Source organism: Phascolarctos cinereus, unplaced genomic scaffold, assembly GCF_003287225.1.
Source record: "Phascolarctos cinereus isolate Bilbo 61053 unplaced genomic scaffold, phaCin_HiC Scaffold_4;HRSCAF=312, whole genome shotgun sequence".
NCBI classification, from domain to species: domain Eukaryota; kingdom Metazoa; phylum Chordata; class Mammalia; order Diprotodontia; family Phascolarctidae; genus Phascolarctos; species Phascolarctos cinereus.
The window spans coordinates 154,052,383-154,074,186 of NW_027555847.1; the positions used below are offsets into that span (position 1 = coordinate 154,052,383).

Consider the following 21,804-nt stretch of genomic DNA (forward strand, 5'->3'; position numbering starts at 1 on the left):
GGCTTCTGCCTCATGATCTAGGTTTACTATTGATAACTTCAGAGTCTCCCAGAAGAGCTTACTTATTCCTTTTCTACAACTTAAAGTCCTTACCTTTTTCTAACATAGGAGCCCTCTTACATCAGTCAATTTACTGACCTCATGTAGATCAAGACAGGAATAATGGCCAGTAGGTGCAAAGATGCCATTTTATTGCGTGATATGATAATTTTTTCTTGAACCCTGAGATTACTAGATTGGAGAGTAGGGATGAGAAAATTTACAACATGAGAACTCTATAGAGGATATGCTATTGTGGGATAGAATTGCCTTCTGCTACATTATAGTCTTCATAATCTAATGATCCCAGGGACCAGGGAAGAATCTAGCACTCTGCAGCAGCAAACCTCTTGGCTGCCCCCTTCTGTTCTCTACTTATGTCATTATTTGGAGCCAAAAGCTTAGAAGGATCTTTTGGACCCTAAAAGCACAAACACATGCAGAATTTTTACTCCCCTTCACATTCTCTGCATTTCATATAAACTGGCCATACCTGACATGCCATCTCCTTTCCCCAGGCCTAGACCACTCTCCTCACTTTCACCTCTTGGAATCACAAGCTTCTTTTAAGCTTTGCTCTAGTGCCATTTCCTACAAGATCTTGACCTTTCCTGTGGTTAGGTCCCAGTCCTTTGAACTCTACTCACCCCATCAGAATTAGTTTCTTTTGTATACTTTTTGTATCTAGTTATCTCTGTACCTCATAGTCAGGGTCTTTCTTTTGCATTTTTATTTCCTTGGGATCCTGCCTAGCATTTAGTAGACAGTTAAAATTTGCTTGTTAAATTGAATCGAATTTACACATATGGGAAATAGTGGCACAGCTACACACAGACTCGACCCTAAGGGAAACACTTTTTAAAGTCGAGTTTCATCTGAACAGCTTTAAAGAAAATTTTACCTGGCTTGTTTGGAGGCACCTTATTCTTTCTATTGTATATTGGAGTCAGAAATACATCAAAATGTCCAGTGTTAATTTTTAAAATATGTTAATGACAACATTTATATCGCTCTACGTATAAGAGATTGTTTTATTAGTCTCCTAAATATAAGGAATAAAGGCGATCTATTTTACATTTGCCTTTTCAGTGACATCTCTTCAAGGAGAATGTCTCCATATGTAATTAGTTCTATCAAGGGGATAATAAATTTAGTATATAGTAACAAGGAGAAATTATTCTTTTTAGGGTGTTCTTAATATTTCTATTATGAATTCTAATCACTATTGCTTTGCAGTAAGCCAACTTGGTCTTATTAGTTATCAGTACAACAGAATCAGTAATAATGGATAGTGTCTTACAGTAGTAAATATATAGAATATTAAACCACCACTGCTGTGAAAACCTTTCACTTTGAAAGCAGCATTAATCTATCTTTATAAACTCTGAGTGCAGGGGTTGAAAAAGTACAGGGGGCTCTCAGCTTACATATATACTTATTTATGAACAGCCAACCCAGCCACAATTTGCTTAAATACACAGTTAAGGAATAGGGTCTTATTTAATCTTGCAAATAATTATCATTCTTAATTGAATTGCAAAGTCTTTGATCAATGGCATTATTAAATGTTGACCCCTTGTTAAAAACTAGTCTTTTGTCCTAAACAAAGGTTGAAGAGAATAATTAACTAAAAACTTGGATATTTAAAATCAATCCAATTTACAAACAAGTTTTGTTCCAAAAATTCATTATTTGGGTAGTATTTATAGGAAACTTTGACCAACCACACTTTCTCATAAAAACTATGTTATAGAGTGTTTAGATTCCAAGGCAAATCCACAAGGGGTTATTACTAAACCTATAGCTTAGCTGAACTAGGTATGTGGTATTGTGCTAACAGTACTTTTGGAATGTTGTGTTGATAGGAAAACTTATTCTGTATTACAGTTCCTTCTACATCTAATATTGAGCAAGGATCCCTTTTCCCCTCTTCTATACTATTGGCATAAGAGCTGGAAACCCCCTCCCCCCTCCAGGGGTCTTAATGCTGCATGGAGTTAGTCCAGGCCAACAGCAGGATAAGAAAGAGTTGAAATTCTGGTCAGTGGGCTCTGGCAACAGGACTAGGTTAGAGACAGTGAAATGAAAAGAGAAGACAGAGAAATTAATTAGTAGCAGCAATAGCTGGAAAAGTGGCAGGTCTCTCAGAGGCCAGGATGGTGAGAAAGAAAAGTAGTTACTGCATTTGGGTAAATGTGAAACAGGTGAGTCCCCTGGCTGGGGGTGTTGTTTGTAAGCAAGGTAATATTTATAAATTGCTGGGTGCCTTCTACATAAGATTATTGTAATAATAATGCAAAATTTCATGTATTGACTCACTATATTTGCTCTTATTTTGTTTTATTAATTCAGTGTCACAAATATGTGTGTCTTTAAATTATGTGAATGTAATACATAGAAAACCAACAACTTGCAAAACATCAATGTTGAAAAGGTGGAATCTTTTTAAAAGCAATAAAATAAGAACTTGATACTGCAAAGATGAGAGGATGTGCTGAAAGTAAATTTTGTTCAGGTCAAATCCCACTACAGTTAATACCCATTGTAACAAAAATATCAGTTAAAAATAAAGCTCAGTATGTCAACATTTTGTATGTATACCATAATATTCAGTACACTGAAAATTCACTATAATTAAGTAATTTAAACACCATCCCTTTGAGATTCACTTTACTGGGTGTGGCCTATGACTTAATATGGAGAAACATAAAATGAACTGAGAGAGTGCCAAGTCTGTGTGATGGGCAAATCAACGTTTGGCTCTTACTTCTAAACTTGAAGTTTACGTTATATACAATTCCTTGAATAAAATTTTTTAAATCTTCTAACAACATGAAGTAAAAATTCCACTCTTTCACATATTACAGCCCAGATGTACATCTGTGCCCAAATTCAATCTAACCTGCCTATTTACAAATAAGGGGTGGATTCAGGGGAAAAAAAAGATCTTAATTCTAGGATTATGGAGGATGGACTCAGATTTGTTAATGGTCTTTTGCTAGCTAACAACTGTAGTATTGCTGTAAGCTGTTTAACCACATCCTACTACCCAGTCCCCTTTTCCTTCAACTGTTAACATAGGATTATATTGCTATTATTTTATGGTTACATGGAATATATTTTTACATCTTTTACTGCTCTCTGTGTATCTTTCTCTCCTAGCCCTACTGGCATAAGTGAGAAATATACAGGAAAAAACAAGGCATGGAACACATTTAGTATAAACATAATGAGAATAAAACAATTTAAGGAAAAGAAAACAAGGTATAGTTAAAACATGAAGACTAGGATGCCACAAATTCAAATACACCCAGAGTACCCTAAAGTAATTAAAGTCTGGATTAAGTTTGGAGTGCCTCCATTGGCTAAGGTTGCTTTAGGTCTTTTGCAAATGGGAGGGCCAAACTGCATTTATTCTAGATCATATATAGTAGTTAGCTTTATCCCTAACAGACAATAATAATTTAATTGAAATACCTTCTGAACACCTTTTAAACTATATTACACTTTGGCTAGCTTTTAGTGGGTTAGTTTCTGAAAAAAAAAATCAGTATCCTTAGAAGAAAAGATTTTTATGTTTACATGTTAAAACAGTAAAAAACAAATGAACAAAACCCTGTGCTTTGTGAAATTACTATGAAAATGTGAATTCAGAGCCTCCAAACAGAGGACAAAAAGATATAGAGATATATAAAAGAATCTATGTGTTTTCTCCCTCCCCAATAGATAGAGCTTTTTAACTTGTTTTTAAAATATTACAGAAAAAGGGAAGACATTTAGACATCTATTAAAAATAGAAAGTATTACTTATGGTAAATAAAAATGTCTAAGTCTTTAAGTCAGTGGATTTCCTGGAAACTTCAATTGAATCAGCAACCATTGACCCAACCCCAACTGCAAGATTGGACCGTCGTAATAACAATTCTGAAGCAGAAATCTGACGTAACTCTCGACGGCATAATTTTACAGGGGTCACCCCTGGTAGCTGTGTCACATTTACAATTGTCTGAGGTTGAGTTAACAGTTGAGTGTGAGATTTTGTTAACTGATTTTCATCGGTTTCTGTTTTATCTTCATTGCTTGTTAACAAATGCCCACTTGGTGCCAAAGAGCCTGATGTCTGAGTTACTTCAGAAACATCTTCCCAAAATTTATGTGGATTTGGTTGTGTTCTTAAGCTACTTGCTGGGCTTTCTGTTTTTTCTTTTACTTTTCCAAGGGGTTTGATATTTTCAGTCCTGGATGCCCACTTGGATTCTTCTGGAAAGACATTTGCTTCCTCTTGAGAAAGGACTCCATCTCCAGCATCATTATCTAATGGGAAACAACCCAGGAAGAAAAGAGTTAAGTTACTATTTCCAAATCAGAAGGGTTGTTATAAAAGTATCTTTATTTTCTAGTACCTTAACTATTAAAAGTTTCAAGACATTATTATGTTAACATCCTGAAGGAGAAGAAATACAAAAGTTAATTATTCAGTGTTAGTTTCACTAACATGAGGAATTCCCTGGAACTCTAAACTGGAGAAGTTTGAAGCCATAACAAATACACTTATGGCATTCTTATGGTGCTAAGAAACTCTGGATCACTCTAGAAGTCTATTTTCCAAAACAGTGTTCAGAAAATGGATCTGGTCACAGTGAGGCAGATTTTGGCTTGAAATAAAGAAAAAATCCTAACAGTTTGTTCACAAGTGGAATGGGTTGTTTTAGGCAGTTAATTTGTCCTCACTGGTGGTTCTCAGGTAGAGACTAGGTAACCAGTTGTTTGGGATTTTGTAAAAAGGATTCTTGGTTAGACATGAGTTAGACAAGATAGCCTGCAAAGCATCTTCTAATTCAGTAGTTCTGCGAACTGTTAGGTGTTTTGCTTTTTATTTATTTATTTTTTTTAAGGCAGTTGGGGTTAAGTGACTTGCCCAGGGTCACACCACTAGTAAGTGTCAAGTATTTGGTCTAAGGCCAGGTCCTCCTGACTTTAGGGCTGGTGCTCTATCCACTGCGCCCCCTAGCTGCCCCTGCCTTTTTTTTTTTTAAAATCATAAAATGGAAATGTAAGAGTGAGTTGTACTTCAGTAATTCTACTTATAGGTAACTTGGTTACTTTTTACAAAACAGGCTCTAATGGTTCAAAAATGTAGAACAAGTTTTGGAATATAGATTTTTTTTATAGATAGCCGCATAAAGGGAGAAATAAATACTGTTGGAGTTTGTCCTATACTTATAAGAAACAGATTTATAGCTGGATAGGGCCTCAGAGGCCATTCTAATCTCTTGGTCCCCTTATTTTACACATGAGGAAACTGAAGTCAAATGAAGGTAATCAGACTCGTCCAGTATAATGCAGGTAGTAAGCATTATAAGTGAAATTTGATCCCAGATCTTCTTTTTTCAGTGTACTAGGTATGTGTGTCATTCATTTACAAAGATTTTTCTCAAATTATATGTGGAGAAAAATTCGAAGACAGAATGGTTTTATCCCTTTTAAAAAAATAATTAGGACTTCTAATAGCAACGGTACATGGCAGGGGCAGGAAATGACTTCTAGGGGACCTAGAACTCTCTTGAACTTAGGAGTGTCAAGAGTATACCTGATACAGCACCAAACTTCTCTTAACCTCAGAGCTTCAAGGAAATCCCCACTTTAGGGCAGTTAACAGGAACGTATGTAGTATAACTTATCCCTCCTCTACTGAGGAATCCAGGTTTTTCTCTATATCCCATTTCTGAGGCTTGCATTATAGGAGTGGAAATTTAGGGTTACCAGAACTACATGAGGATTCTCCTAAGCTCCCCATAATATTCATGTTCTTTGGTGAAGGGAAGTAACGAGGATTCTTCCACAACTCCATTCTCTGAAATGGGGTCAAAGCTATATATGTTCATCTGAAAGAAACTTCCATTACATTCTCGGTGTCTGAATGACTGAGGTGCCTGCTTCCCTAAGTTACCTAATCATCTAAAAGTTATCAGACAAAAAGTGCTTAAAAGTCCCTATAAGTGATAATCATAGAAAAGAAACTGAAAACAATTCGGATGCCAGGTACCTTACACTCATTATATTGGCAAAGATGGTTAGATGGTCAATTTTAATGCTGGTGGGGCTATTACACTATTAAACTACTGGCAGACCTGCATAAAGGTGTCATCTTTTGTGAAAGCAATAGAGCATTTCTGTAATGAGAGATATAAAACTGTGCCCTTCACTTAAAAGATTCCACAACTAGAACTTTACTATAAAGTTTTACTGAGAGACCTATGTAAACAAAAAAACAGTCCATGGACCCATTATTCACAATAGCAACTCTCCTTCCCAAAGAACAAAAACAAAAACGTGTCTAACAATTGAGGACTGGCTCGCAGGCTGTGGCAATGGTTCTCAAATTTTTTGGTCTCAGGACCCCTTTACACTCTTAAAAATTGTTAAGGTCCCCAAAGAGTTTTTGTTTATGTAGACTATATCTATTGAGATTTACCATATTAGTATTATCATTAAAAACAGTTTTGGCCTGTGGACCTTCTGAAAGCCTTGTCAACTACCATACTATGAGAACTACTGGTCTGTGCTATATGAAAATAATGGAACTTCTGTGTCTGACCATAGAGATGTCAAGTGACTTGCTCATGGTAACATAGCAGATACGTCACTAGAAATGACAAATATGAATACAGAGAAATATTGCAAAATTTATATGAAGTGATACAGAGTGAAGAAAGAACCAAAACAGCAATTATACTGACTATAAAATATATAAATCATAGTAACTATAATAGACCAAAAAATCTAAAAAAATAACAGAAAAAAAAAGCTTAGAAGGTGGTATAAAATAAAACGGGATAGTTTTGACTATCTACCTAAGTTTATGTGAGGAAGATCTATGTTATCTATTGTCAGAGTTATCTGTAAGATAAAGAGCAATAAGAGATAGTTAACTCTCAAACTAAAAAATCATTAGGGTTCTTTGCAAGGAGAAATAATATACAAGGAGCTCATGAAGGTTTAACTCTGGAGCCTCAAATTTGCTTTGTTCATGGTAGGAGGGCCACCCCCACACACACAAAAGCTACAGAAAATTCCTTATTATTACTAGAGAGGGAAGGTTTACCTCCTGGGACTACAAGGACCAAGACAAGCATTTCTGGTAGCTTTGGCAGTCTTGCTAGATCCCTTCTTCACTCGATGGATCTGCCTCTAAAGAACTTCCCAGTTACCTGAAGCACTCTTTACTTGCAAACAGACACACATTCTTACATAAAGCTAACAAGAGAAGGAGATTTTGTCATCTCACTTAACAACTACAATACTGCAATGGCTTCATGATCTCATTATTATAGATAATTTCCTTCACTGGTACAGAGTACAATCTACCCGATGCCTTCTCCTCCTTGGCAATTCTTGTCCATGTTCTCCTACGTGTAATCCTCATAGAATCTACCCAATGTTTTAGGAACCTTGAGGTCTCTTTACATTTTATGGGTACAAGTGTAGCACTTAGGATGTCTACCCACTGTCCCTCATTCTTACTACATGCCAAGTCCACTTTTTTGTCTGACTGTACAGTACTTAATGATATTCTTATAACACTTCATAGATGTATGTCATTGTTAGGCATGTATCAGCCTGTTTTTACCCACCACATATCTATCATATAGCATCACCAGAACATCAGCATTAAAAAATGGAAGTAGCTTAAAATTGTTGAAAACACTGAATAATTTTTCCAAATGAAATCCAGCTCTTATTCAGCTCTAGACTCAACTTATATATTTATAGTGCTGTCTAGGAGATCAGAGTCCTGATCCCAAACTTGGTGAAAAGACCATCCAGCTGCACCTAAAACTTTGAACAATGAGTTATCTTTTCTTCCATCCAATCTTTCTGTATGGATTATTAAGGCTAATGTCTTGTGTAATCTTCTGTCATCAAGGAAGTCCTAGAGTGTTTGGGGCTTAATGCAATTAGAACATTCTTTATATATCTTTCCCTGGGATCTTATAAAGTAATCTCCCAATGCTTTGTGCTGTCTACAACATATATTTTCTTGGTGTATGCTTTGTCTGGTCCAGCCACATTTTCCAATTTCATCTTATTAAATGACATTTTAACTTCCTTCCTTGAGGACTGACAAGTTAGAATATCCCCACCCTACCACATGTGGACTCTTTCACTGCTGATGAAAAGAAATAGTTCTAGATATATAGACAGAAGTTTTATCTTTCATCTGTTTTTTGTCAATAGATCTTGTTGATCTATTGATATTTTTTAATCACAGGCTAGAACCAACACTTTCCAACTAAGTTCACTTATGATAACTGATGAAGGGAGAACTGGCTAACAGGTGGGAATTTAAAAGTAACTCACTTTGCCAGGTAGGTGGTATATACCCATAATTCACAGAACACTTCCCCCCCAAATATGCTCATTAATGTTACTAAAATCATAACACATCAAATAATTTGTTCCTAACTATAATAAATTAGTACACTTTTAAGTATGAAATCACTAGTGCACTGGAAAAGGTACTACAGTATATTAGAACCATGAAAATATAGACCAACAAATTCTACTCAATAAAACAGCTGTTCTGCTGTCTGAATAGCATACAAATACATAGAGAGAAGATAAATGACTAGGACTTCTACAAAGAGCTGGAACAGATGCAGGTGTCAAATTAAAACCAATAATCTCAACAACTAGTATAATAATTCAGAATTAAATATATTTTAATTGTTAAATTTTATAACTCATCATGGTGTAACCTCATTACATTATAATAATCCGTTAAGATAAAAACTGCCCAATATAAAAATACTATCTTCAAAATTATTCCCAAGAAATTACTGATCCCTGTTTCAACAATAATGATAATACTTTGCATGCATACATCATTTTACATTTTTCAAAATGCTTTTCACTGTCTATTTTGATCCCTCTTTTCAACAACCCTGTGAGGCAGGTGAGATAGTTTATGATACCCAAACTGAGGTCCAGAGAAGCTATAGGATTTGCCACCAGGTCACATAAAGTATGACAGAGCCAGAATTAGAACTTGGATCTTCTGACTCCTGGTCCAGTGGTCTTCCAGCATATCACACTTCTTTTTTTTGAAAGATGTCTTATTGGTATTTTTCTCCAACTTTGTCAACTGCTATGGCCACTTAAAATTATTAGGGCTCTTAATCGTGACTTTACTGTTGTGATAAAATGGCTTTATTTAGATATTTGTCAATTTCCATATGTGCTTTATAGATTATACATGTTTTTCCTTCTTATTTTCCTTAGCTTTTCTGCCAAGTAGGTGAACTATATTAGAAATGCCTATTGTAATATTAGTTTAATAAGAAAGTAAAATGTCTGGTCTATTTTGGCAGGATGTGTTATTGTATCTACCAATATGACATAAGACTTATTTTTTTATTTTTTAAGATATTCTTGAGTTTCAAATATTCAGTGGTATAAAAATTCCTCTTACCAATATGTGCATATGTATATATCACTACTTTAAAACTCCACATATAATCATTAGGTAAGCTTAAGAACATGATTAGGTCTACTGGTATAACCCTCACTTTGAAGGTTTATATAGCTATTATCAACTAAATGTTCTTTTATTAGATTTTAAATAGATGTGTTATTGAGAAATAAGTCATTTTTATTAACAAAATAAAGTTAGAAGTTAAGAATTCAATTTAAAGGAATGCTAGGGCTAATTCTTTTGAAATGTGAAAATCACTTTATCTGTTTTGTAAAACAAGATTTTTATGTATTATATTTAAAACCGGGTAGACTGTATCATATGATTTTGTATTTTTATGGCAGTTTTTCAAAGCTCTTTGACATTATTGTCCTAATTTAATATGGTACTTCTGGATGACTGTCATATAAAAAGGAAATGCTTAACCCAACAATAAATTATTGTAATGTATTATTTAATGTCCAAGATATCACAATGAAAAAACACACTGATATGAAGAGTGTGTATAACAATTTTTATAAATGCATCATTTCACACACACACACACACATACATCTTTATTCTGTGAAACATATGTTATCTTGTTGATTTTCCCATTGTTCTCCTTACATACAGGAATACAGGCCTGGCTAAATGGTAGGTCAGGTTTCTAGGACTTAGAATTATAACAGCAATGTTAGTATGGAAAACACTAATAATAATAGTAAACATCTTACATCTAGTTGGTTGCTGTCGAGGTGCTGCTTCTACTAACTCCTTAAGCTTCTTCTTTAGCTCCCTGCTAGTTTTCTTATAGAAATAAAGATCTTTTTCTAACAGCTGAACTTTATCCTCATAGGCCTTTGAAATTTCCACAATACCTTCTCCATTTTGCTCTATAAAACAAAAATTTGAATATCAAGTTAAATCACATGTAGCCGCCAGACTACACACTTAGACTTAATAGTTTTGAGCAATTAAAACTTAAAACTTCACTAAGACTTTTAGAATACCCAGTATTTGAAATGTACAGGTCTTTCAGAGTATATAATTCCATAGCTGATACATTTCTGCAAACTGAATGAGTTTGTTTCTGGTGCAGCTTGAATTAAAATAATGTAAAATCATATTTAGCTTGCATAGATAGTGCTTAAAAGCAGTCATAATTTAAAACATTTAAAATATCACTTTCTAAACATTTAAAGTAAGATACAAATTAATTAACTTAATGAGATCCCAATATGGGTATGTTTGAATGTGGTAAATTAAATGACCCTGACAAAAATCTCATCTTGGAAGCAACTGGTTGCTTCAGTTACTTATCAGAGGACTAATACACAGACAGTTTGTCTTAACATTCCAAATCATCATACCCTTCTTGACTGACTTTGTACCCACATTACTTCTTTTGGGACCCTCCTAGTAATTCATGCACAGCTTCAGACTCCAGGGAATCAGGCCTAAGCAGTCAAGGGGAACCAGGAGGTTTCTGGCAGAGGATTTGTCGCTAGTGCAACTCTTTTCTTTACTGTGCTGGCCTTGTGACCAGGTAATATAATGACCACCTGCTAAAGAAATATTCCATCAGAGCTGACTGATGGGATGCCAATGTATACTGACTATAAATGGACCATAGCATTGCTAATCAACTGCATATATGGTGAAGAATTTTAAGAGCAATCTAACTAAAGGTTCTAATAACTCTGATGTCTCCTGTCATAGGTAGGAAATTATTTGCCTTCCATAGAAAATGAGTACCCTCTGTCTGGGGCAAGCAAAAAAGTAATGACTGCTATAAAAGGATAATAATTTTAAAACTGTACATTTAATAGTTGTACATTACTTTGTCTCTTGTACTCTTACAGCTCCCCTACATGAAGCCTTTTCCCTGTACATACTCCAGCATTCATACATTTCACTAAGCAGAAAAATTACCTTTGAAATACTGCAGGAGTAACTGAATCTTTTGCTCATGCTCCTTGCGTTGAAGAGTTAGCTGTCTGTCACTCTGCAGCGTGAGGTGCTCTAATGCAGACTCCAGTTCACGAATCATGCTGTCTTGTTCCTGAACCTTCATTTTAATTTCTTCATTTTCTAACTTTAGTTTACGCTCAGCTTCTCGCAAATTAACCACCTACCAAATATATAATATTTTAACTTCTCAATTATGTTTCAGGTTACCTGATTAACCCGTTTTCCTTAGTCAGCATAATGATGACTTTCTGGAGTTATTGTAGCATCAATGGACAAACCAAGGTATTTGGGTTTTTATTAGAGTTATCTAACATCAGTATAAAAGAATTTGGCATTTACTAGCATTTGCTAGAAATTTGAATTGGTATTGAATTTTATTCAATTCAAGAAATATTAAGTGTCTACTTTGTGCAGTGCTTAGCACACAGCAGGTGCTTAATAAAATGCTTAATGAATAACTGCCATGCACTGTGCTGGGCACTGGTGATACAAATACAGAATCAATCACGGTCCCCATCATTTAACAGAAAAATAGCTATACATAACTATAATACAAATAAGATGGTAAGTACAAAGAGAGAGATCTATATAAAGTAGTATGGAGAAATTAAAGAGAAGTTACTTCTAGATTTGGGGTGGGGAGGAATTGGAATGGAAGGTTTTAAGGATGCAGTATCATGTCTGTATTAGGCCTTAAAGAGAAAGGAGAGGAATTCATTCAAGGTTTGAGATCTGACGTAAGCGAAAGGTGTGGGGACTAAAGATGACATGATGAGAAGAGGATTGATGGAATTAAGCAGTCCAATTTGGCTAGAAAGCATGTTGTATAAAAGGGAATGTTGTGAAAGACAGGTGTAAAGGTAGGTTGGAACCAGACTCTGGAGGATCTTGAATGCCAGGCTTAAAGAATTTATAATCTACTTGTAGATAACTGGGAGTCACTTATAGTTTGTGAACAGGGAAAGTGATGTGCTCAGTTCTGTGCATCAGGATGCTCATGCATACACATGGTGGTACAAAGCATGGATTGCAGTAGAGAAAGCCAAGACGGTGCAAGGGCCTTTAATCAGAGTAGTAGGAATGAAAAAGTAGATTATGATAGAATAAATAGGATTTGATAATTAAATAAATAAACTGGGGTGAGGGAAGATGAAAAAGAAAAATCCAAAATTTTAAATATAAGCTATTAAGAGAATGGTGGTGCTTTCAACAAAGATAGGGAAGTTAGGAGAAGAGGAAGGTTTCAGGAGTAGAAGAAAACAAGATATCCAGCAGACAGAAAGACGGGACTCTGAGGAGAGGCCAAGGAAAGAGATGAGAGATTTGGGAGTTATCCAAATAAAAGTATTTACTGAAGCCATGCGAATATTTGAGATTGCCAAGGAAGAGGTTTAGGTTGTAAACAGAAGATTATCAAGGACAAATCCTCGGGCAATGCCTACCTCTAACCAATGAGTTCCAGGGGTGGGGGAATAAATAATCAGAGAAGGAAAACAAGAAATAGTAATTTAAATATTATATCAAGAATTGTCTTTTCCCTTGCAATGAATTTCTCTGACATGATGGTTTCAATTTGCATTTTGTACTTTTTTGTTTTTAGCACTATTGCTCTTAAAAGAAAATTAAGAAGCTAAATCTTTTAAAACCACCTAACATTACTATCTCCCAGCTTAAGCCTAGAAAAATAGGTGTTAAAAGTTGAATGCCATTTAATTTCAGTCTCTCTAGTAGATTCTTTCTGTGCATAGACATATATTGTAACTGCTTTAAGCATACCACAAAATAGCTATTCTAAGGTTTACAGTAAAAACATCTAAGAACTGTGCTATTTAACATTTTTTTTTACAAATGTCTTGAATAAAGGCATTAATCATGCCCATCAAATGTGCAAATGACACAAAAGTAAGTGGGGATAACTATATATTTGATGAGAGTCAAGATCCATAAAAATCTCTACAGCTAAGAATGTTAGGGCTGATGAAACCTAATAAGGAATAAATATAAAGTCTTTATACTTGGATTTTAAAAAGTAACTTGGGGCAGCTAGGTGGTGCAGTAGATAGAGCACTGGTCCTGAAGTCAGGAGGATATGAGTTCAAATCCGGCCTCAGACCTAACACTTGACACTTACTAGCTGTGTGAACCTAGGCAAGTCATTTAACCCCAATTGCCAAAAAAAAAAAAAAAGAGTAACTTCACGATTGTATGATGGAGAGGTGTGGCAGAACAACAGAGTATCAGAGAAGGATCTGATGGCTTTATGCTACCATAAGCTTAGTATGAGTTAAAATTATAACATGGCAGCCAAAAAAGCAAATGGGCTACATTAAATGAAGCATAATGGCTGTAACTAGAGAAGGGATAGTCTTGCTGTACTCTCCCCCTGGTTAAGACCACATTTGGGATTCTTTGTTCAGTTCTGAGTGTTATATTTTATGAAGGACGCTGAATAAGATGGAGTGATGCTCTCCAACAGTGAAGAGCCAAATGAGAAAAAGTTGAAGGAAATAGAGATGTTTAGCATGGAAAAAAAGAAGATTCAGGGAACTCGTGATAGCTGTCTTCAGGTATGTGAAAGATTATCCTGTGGAAAAAGGATTAGATTTGTTCTATATGGTTAGAGGGCATAACCAAGGGACAATGGGTAGAAGTTAAAGAAAAGTACATTTTAGTTTTAAAAGGAAAATTTCCTTACAACCAGCCATTCAGAATTGGAATGGACTGCTTTGGGAGCTGGTTGGTTTCCCCTCATTAGAAGTCTTAAATCATAGCCTGAATGACCACTACTTAGTTATGTTGTAGAAGGGATCTTGATCAGGCTTAGATCGCTTCAGAGGTTCTTTTCCAATTTTGGGAGTCCTCTCTGAATCCTGCCTTATACTTCCTATGTGTACTGATTTAAATTATATACAATCATGAGTTCCCTTCCTTTTCCCTTTGCAAAAGTTATATTTGTTCATTCAACAAACCTTTATCAGGCACTTAGTATGTGTAAAACACTGGAGATACAAATAAATGTTGTATACAATATAAGGTCAATGATATATACAGCACCATGCACTATACTAAGTTATACATATACCATATATACATGAGGCTTCCTCCTCCTACAGGCTTATATTCTAAAAATTACATACCTTTGCAGTTTTGTCTAATTGGGGAAAATGCAAAGTTAGAAATTGGGAAGCAGTAGCCAACTAGAAGTAATTCCATAAATTGAAATTCTGGCCCCTAACAAAAATTAAAGGCTCTCCCCACTTCTCTTCAGTATTTCAAATATTCATAATTCATCATCATGGGTACATTCCCCACCATTGGCTATTGTGCCAGAAAATATTAATCATGTGGTAGCCAACTTGTTGGTTTGCAAAACTTATCTCATCCTAAATACAGCAAACCTGTCATCCAAATTGTCATTGGGCAACACTATGTTGTCACTATCATGCTTTCATGAGGCATCACAGAATAACTTTAGTGAAAGCCTCCCTTATTCTCTAGTCATTAAAGAGTAACATTTTTTCCAGAAAAAAGTGTTTCTTCCTTTCATGAACTTCTTTTGGATTTATGGGTCATTGTTTAAGTAGTATTAATACCTATGGTTGGAGAGGAAGTTGTTAACTCTCTAATGTACCTTTTACTAAGGATTTATAGCAAAATACAAGATCAATTGATACTCATTTGCTACTAGGCTTTTTCTAGGATGTTATCCACTATTAGAATCTTTTTTAATAAAGTCCTTTTCTATAATAACATTTAAAACACTAAATGTTCTAAACTTTCATCATTACATTTGTTAAGAGAAATATTTTTGCATGTTAATTGGCTTTATTCTAAACTTAATATTAATTCATTCACCCTTATAAGAATGAATAAGATGGGAAATTTACAAAAATATAATAAAACCTCACAAGTTTGTATTAAATGGGAGGGAGGTAGAAAACTCTTTTTTGGATTTGCTAAAATGTTCACATTATAGAATAACATAAAATAGCAATAAAATTATTATGTATATATTCAAATAAAGTTGAAATATAGTATTACTGTTCCTGTAATACATACAACTCTGAAATCTCATCCTAATGTCTTCTTACTAGGGGGAAGAAGGAACCAGAATCTGGTGAAGTGCCCTATTTGTCATTAATTCAGACTTAAAGTCCAAATCTGTGGGATTTTATTTTACTAGAAAGAGCCAATAAATACACAATACTGGCCAAAGGTTATAACATGCATCCTTTGATACATATTTCCAAAAAGCTTCTAATATCACCTTAAATATCAGTTTGGCTAAAAATACCAAAGGTATAAGATTGTAAAAATTTAGGATGTTTAGACTGATAAAGCACTTTAGGGGCATCTAGGTGGCTCAGAGGATAGAGCACTGGCCCTGAAGTCAGGAGGACCTGAGTTCAAATCCAGCCTCAGACCAAATACTTAACACTTACTAGCTGTGTGACCCTGGGCAAGTCACTTAACCCCAACTGTCTAAAATAAATAAATACACACACACACACACACACATATATGTATATATGTATATATGAGATAAAGTACTTTAACAGCTTAATCAGGACAAAGAGGGGGGAAAATAATGATTTTACTGGAAAGCAATGCTTAAATCTGTAGCCAGGTTAAGGACTATTAGGCTTTTGATAACATACAGACTTTAACCTTTTTGAAAAAAAATTTCAAACTGAATAATTAGTTGATGTTTCTTTGGATAAACTATGTAATTAAAAAATAATTGCAGTTAATGTTCAGCCACTTAAAATACAAACCTTGTTGAAGTATTTGTAAAGGATAGCTCTGATCTCAGCAGGAGTCAGGCAAATCAGTTTTTCCATAACATTTGCCTCACTCTGGGTCAGGATTTGGAATGAGGCTCTAAGCGAATGCTGACGACTCTGGATATTTTCATTCTTGTAATCAATTGCAGCTTCTAGTGCTTCAATCCCTTCTTCAAGCTGGAAGAGAAGATGTTCTTCCTAAGGATAAAACACAATAGGAACCACTGAATTTCAAGTGAAGAGGTTCTATTGTTGGGCCTCAACACAATCTCACTAACAGAGAAAAAGATTTCCACTCTGTATGCTACTGTGGAAAGAAAAATACCTGATAACTAGAGCACTCACCAACCTCTAGTTTCTCCTAATAGGCTTAACAGGCAGGCAATAAAGTCCGTATTCTCTTTTCTGTAGTGAGATTTGGATCAGAAAATGCTATGAAAAAGGTAAAACATAAGAGACAGCTAAGTAGAGCATTAACAAATAGAAATCAAAGGGAGCATTTTGAAAGGGAAGGAGAGAAAGCAACTGGTTCATTTGTTCAGTTGTGTCTGACTCTTCATGACCCCCATGGACCATAGATGCCAGGCCCTTCTGTCCTCCACCAGCTCCCAAAGTCTTTCCAAGCACATGTTCATTGCTTCCATGACACTATCTACTATTTCATCCTCTGCCATCCCCTTTTTCTTTTGCCTTCAATCTTTCCCAACAGGAGGATCTTTTCCAGTGAGTCCCATCTTCTCATTATGTGACCAAAATATTTAAGCTTCAGCTTCAGTATTTGACCTTCCAGTGAACAGCCTGAATTAATTTCTTTAAATATTAACTGATATGATCATCCTTGCTGTCCAAAGGACTCTCAAAAGTCTTCTCCAGTACCACAATTCGAAAGCGTCAATTCTGTTGCACTCCACTTTCCTTACATAGCCAAACTCTCATAGCCATATATTACTATTGGAAAAACCATGGCTTTGACCATAATATATACCTTTGTTGGCAAGATGAAATCTCTGTTCTTTAATATGCTATCCAGATCTACCATAGCTTTCTTTCCAAAGAGCATACATCTTTTAATTTCTTGGCTGTAGTTGCTGTCTGCAGTGATCTTTGAGCCTAAGAATATAAAATCTGACTTCTCTTCCCTCTTATTTGCCAAAAAAGTGATGGGACCAGTTGCCATGCAGCAATGAGGACTTTTTAATATATGATAAAAGACTGGGCTTTTAAATCCGGCCTCAGACACTTGACACTTATTAGCTGTGTGACTATGGGCAAGTCACTTAACCCCAGTTGCCTCACCAAAAAAAAAAAAAAGACTGGGCTTTTTTTTTTTTAATCCTTAGGATATGATGGGAAAAGAAATGTAAGAGCTTAGAATGAATTTCATGTTAACAAAAGGAAAACCTTGGGAATCATTATTGACAATCATTATTGTCTTAGAAGTTCTTGACAACTGTCTTGATATGTCTTTGAAATAGAACCAATTTATATACTGTTACCCAAAGAATATAACCTTCTACTCCAAGCCCTACTGATAACAGATTGCTGACAGGTACGTGTATATACGTGTGTGTGTGTGTGTGTGTGTGTGTGTGTGTGTGTGTATAAGGGGGAATGGAGAGGGGGAGAATGTCATTATATGTCTTAGCAAGAATTTGAAATATTTTTGATCAAGCTGGGAAAAGGTATGCTGACATTTAGAACTTTATACTGGCAATTCAGAGGAAAAATACATAGTAATTTATCCCACCAAGTGTTTGAATAAGACTCTCTTTTATAACATGGTTTTAAACTATATCCTGAGAGAATAAGTGTTGAAAACACTATTGGGTATTCACTCTAGTTTTCTGAAGAGTCACTTAAATATCAACATAGGGATCTGAATTTATCCCCATAGGGAACAAAATAATATTCATCATTATCAGAAAGTATTTTAAAAATTCATGAGAAAGGACCAATATTTTTTTATATATAATTACCTAAATTCCTAAATCTGTATGGAACATCTGTGTGGATGTGGCCTAATGAGTTAATAGTACAAAAATTGGGGCAGCTAGGTGGCGCAGTAAATAGAGCACCTGAGTTCAAAAGCGACCTCAGACGCATAACATTCACAGCTCTGTGACTCTGGGCAAGTCACTTAACCCCAATTGCCTCACCCCCTCCAAAAAAAATAATACAAAAATCATTTGTATTTTAATGCATCTTATTTCATAGGAAATGTCCTTCTCCATATGTTTTTTACCTGGGTTAATATAACAATTTGACCATACATACACTTCTATGGCACTTTTAAACCTGGTAAAGCTGGAAGTTGGATGATGACCTCTGTTTTACAAATGAGGTCCCAAAACATGAAATGATTTATCCAAGACCACACAAGGGTCAAAACTAGGCTCTGAATCCAGGCCACAAAGCAGGCTTGGGGTAAGGCTGGTCTACCTGCCCTGCCCTGTGAATCCATGAAGCAGTTCTGCCCCTGGGGCCCATGAATAACAAGGTTCTATGGATTTAAAATGTGTGCAGTTCTGGAGTATACCTTGACCCAGAGAAGGCAGAAGCAACTTTGATAAATAGATGCTAGGTAGAAAGACAGAATCCAAGTTGTTTGTCATGGAAATTCACCAAGGAGATGTATACACATGTAACAGTCAAGAGCTGGCTTCATGTGCTTTATCTAGATTATTTAAGTTCAAACACTTGAGCTTATTTGTTGATATCCAAGCTATTAGGCATCCTATACCAGAAGAGGTAACTAGAATTTTTTCATTCAAATGATATACATTATTCACATTTATCATTCACCAGGAAACTTTTAAGGGGAAAAGGATTATTTTGAGAAGAAAAACTATGCTCAGAACTAGTTTTAAACAAATGAGTTGTCGTCCAAATTATAAGACAGTCTGGTGGTGGTGGCCTTGTATCATGTTAGAACATTAGAGTGTATGATTTATCATCTTCAGCTGGCCAGTCTATATGGCAATACTGACATCTTTAGAAAAGGATGAGTTGCAGGTATATCACCTTTAAAGCTGACTAAAGCAAAGCATAATTATATTAACCTAGAATATAGTTATTAGGAACTTGTGTTTAATAAATAAAGTCTCAGAGAGTGAAAGGGGCTCAGCAAAATGCCAAACAAATTCTGGGTTGCTTCAAGACACCTATCAAAATTATGTAGCTCTTCCTCCCTGCACACCACTGCCTCTCCTCTATCCTTTCCATTTTGAACTTCACCATTCAATGGACTCCTACCAATTAATGAATTAAATTAAATTCTCAGCCTAACAATCAAGGTCCCCCACTAATTGACTCTCTTCCCACATTATTACCTATCGTGCCCCTTCTGCTAATGCCATATCCAATATGTAAACATTTAATATGTATTTGTGTACAATGATCATCTTTCTATTCCATGAACATGTCATACTTCATTACTGTTACCTTTTACCCTACATAAATTGGCCGTGTGCAGACCCTTCTCCATAAAGTCAAGCATTTTACCTGTTTTAAGATTTGGCTCAATGCCCTACCCTATAATCATTGCTTTGCTATATTATTCCCTGACCTTAATTCATCATTTGTGTTATTATCCATAACTTATTTAGATTTGAGGGGAAAGATAGGTTAAAAGCTCTTTGAGGGGCAGGACCATGTTTCATACTTCCTTTTGTTTCTTCCATAAGGCCTGATCTAGTTCTGGGAATGCAGGTTCTCAGTAAATGCTTATTTGATTAATTCTGCTCTTTTTTATGCTCTTCCATCTATTTGCAATAGCATGGATCTCTAATTTGATAAATGTTACCCAATTCTGCACAGAAAACTGCATGGTTTCAGAGGCTATGGTGGGGACATTGTAGACTCAAAGTATTTCAGAAGTCACTCTTCAATCAGTCTGTTTCCATATAGTCACCAATGAAGCTGACCTTAATTACCATAAAATAATTTGTTTCATACTGGAATGTCTTCCATACCACAGATATATCCCTATCTTCCCTTGGTTTCCCACAGCCCTCCATGACAAACCCCAAAAGCCTCCCCCCCTCCATCACTCATTCTTCCCAGCTGTTCAACTTCTCTTAGATCTCTTATCCTGTCTTTCAATTTTGACCGGAAACAGATCCTAAGTATTTCTGGAGAAATTTCTGCTTCAAAAGGCCACTTCTGATTTTCTGGTAAAAGAAGTCACAGATGTTTTTATCAACAGTTAAAACTTTTGAAGAGAGAGAAGCTGCTTGGGAATTTGGAAGCTAATAAGCTAGCTAATTTATATGGTTAAAAATGCTGAAGGGAAAGAGGGAATGTGATCCATAATAAAAAGACTTATACCTAAAATTTATTATGTGAATATCTGTAAATGGTTGGACATACTATTGAACATGTCAGAACAGGTTTGTGACCCTTGCTTATGGAGAACACATTGGCCTATTAGTCCTAGGAATGCCAGCCAAGAGCTGTATCCATAAAGCTCTAAGAGTGAGGACTCCACAATATGTGTACAATCATGCTTTACTGTATTACATTGATTTCACTTGATGAATTTGTTACAGTTGGAGATTCCAATGAATTTTAAAATTTACCAGATTTTATGTTTACCTGACAGAGACTGAGGAATTATTCAAGTTACGCATTAGTACAGCACTTCCAGAGACTGAGGAATTATTCAAGTTACACATTAGTACAGCACTTCCAGTTCCAGTGAATATTGACTTACTTCAGGGGATAACACTCTACCATTTTTAAGTTTCTCATCGATACTATTTCTTCTTCTTTGTAGCTGATCTTTTTCTTTCTGAAGAGCCTGGACTTCTTCTGAAATCTTTATTTGCTCCTCAGCTGGAATGCTCTGGAGCTGCATGCTTTTATTAGCCAACTCTTGGTCCAACAAGTTCAGGCGAGTTGATATTTTCAAACTATCTTTGTTTAAAGCCTAAAAGACACAACCCATCCCACCACTCAAAAAGTTATTAATTCAAAGTGTATATGAGTATTAATAAAAATGGTGCAAAAACTAACTCTGAAAGTTGTGTTTCCTTTTTATACAGATATTAGATGAAATCAAGGTAAGAGTTACAGCTATTTATAAAAGCATTTTCATTAACTACTTCAAATGGTGGGCCTTAAACAAAAATTTCTGAAAAGGCCCTCTATGTTTTATTAATTGCAAAATGAAAACCCTCCTTACAGAAGACCTCTCTCATTTGTTAGGTTCCCATGAAAAACCAGCTTAGAAAAGAGAATGATAGAAGAGTCCTGATAGGGGATGATAGTAGTTACTCCTATGCTATATTTCCAACTGTCTTTTACCCAACAACCAATATTCAATATGAAACTTCTAGAGATGCTTTTCCTTCAAAACTTCCATGAAAGTTCAGCAGCCAAACCATTAACCTAACAGAACACTAAATATTTCACAAGTTTGCTTATAAATTTTAGTCGCGAATAACTGGGCCATTTGCTATTTTAATAAACGGCAAAAAAAATTAATTGAGAACATGAAAATTTTATTCCTTTCACTTTTTTTATAATGCGATGACCCACTTCTAAGAGAAGATA

At 35.3% G+C, this 21,804-nt stretch overlaps 1 protein-coding gene across 4 annotated transcripts in view; it reads right to left on the reverse strand.

Annotated features, from left to right (window-relative positions):
• Positions 1–2,349: 2,349 nt before the first annotated feature.
• KIF27 (kinesin family member 27) overlaps positions 2,350–21,804 on the reverse strand; it is a 104,926-nt gene continuing 85,471 nt past the window's right edge. For all 4 annotated transcript variants that reach the window (XM_078152670.1, XM_020966940.2, XM_078152669.1 and 1 more), the window contains 5 exons: positions 20,963–21,178; positions 16,243–16,449; positions 11,429–11,627; positions 10,231–10,389; positions 2,350–4,353 (listed from right to left, as the gene is read on the reverse strand). In XM_078152670.1, the coding sequence (XP_078008796.1) occupies positions 3,866–4,353; positions 10,231–10,389; positions 11,429–11,627; positions 16,243–16,449; positions 20,963–21,178 (1,269 nt within the window). In that variant the 3' untranslated portion in view covers positions 2,350–3,865. The remainder of the gene's footprint in view (positions 4,354–10,230; positions 10,390–11,428; positions 11,628–16,242; positions 16,450–20,962; positions 21,179–21,804) is intronic.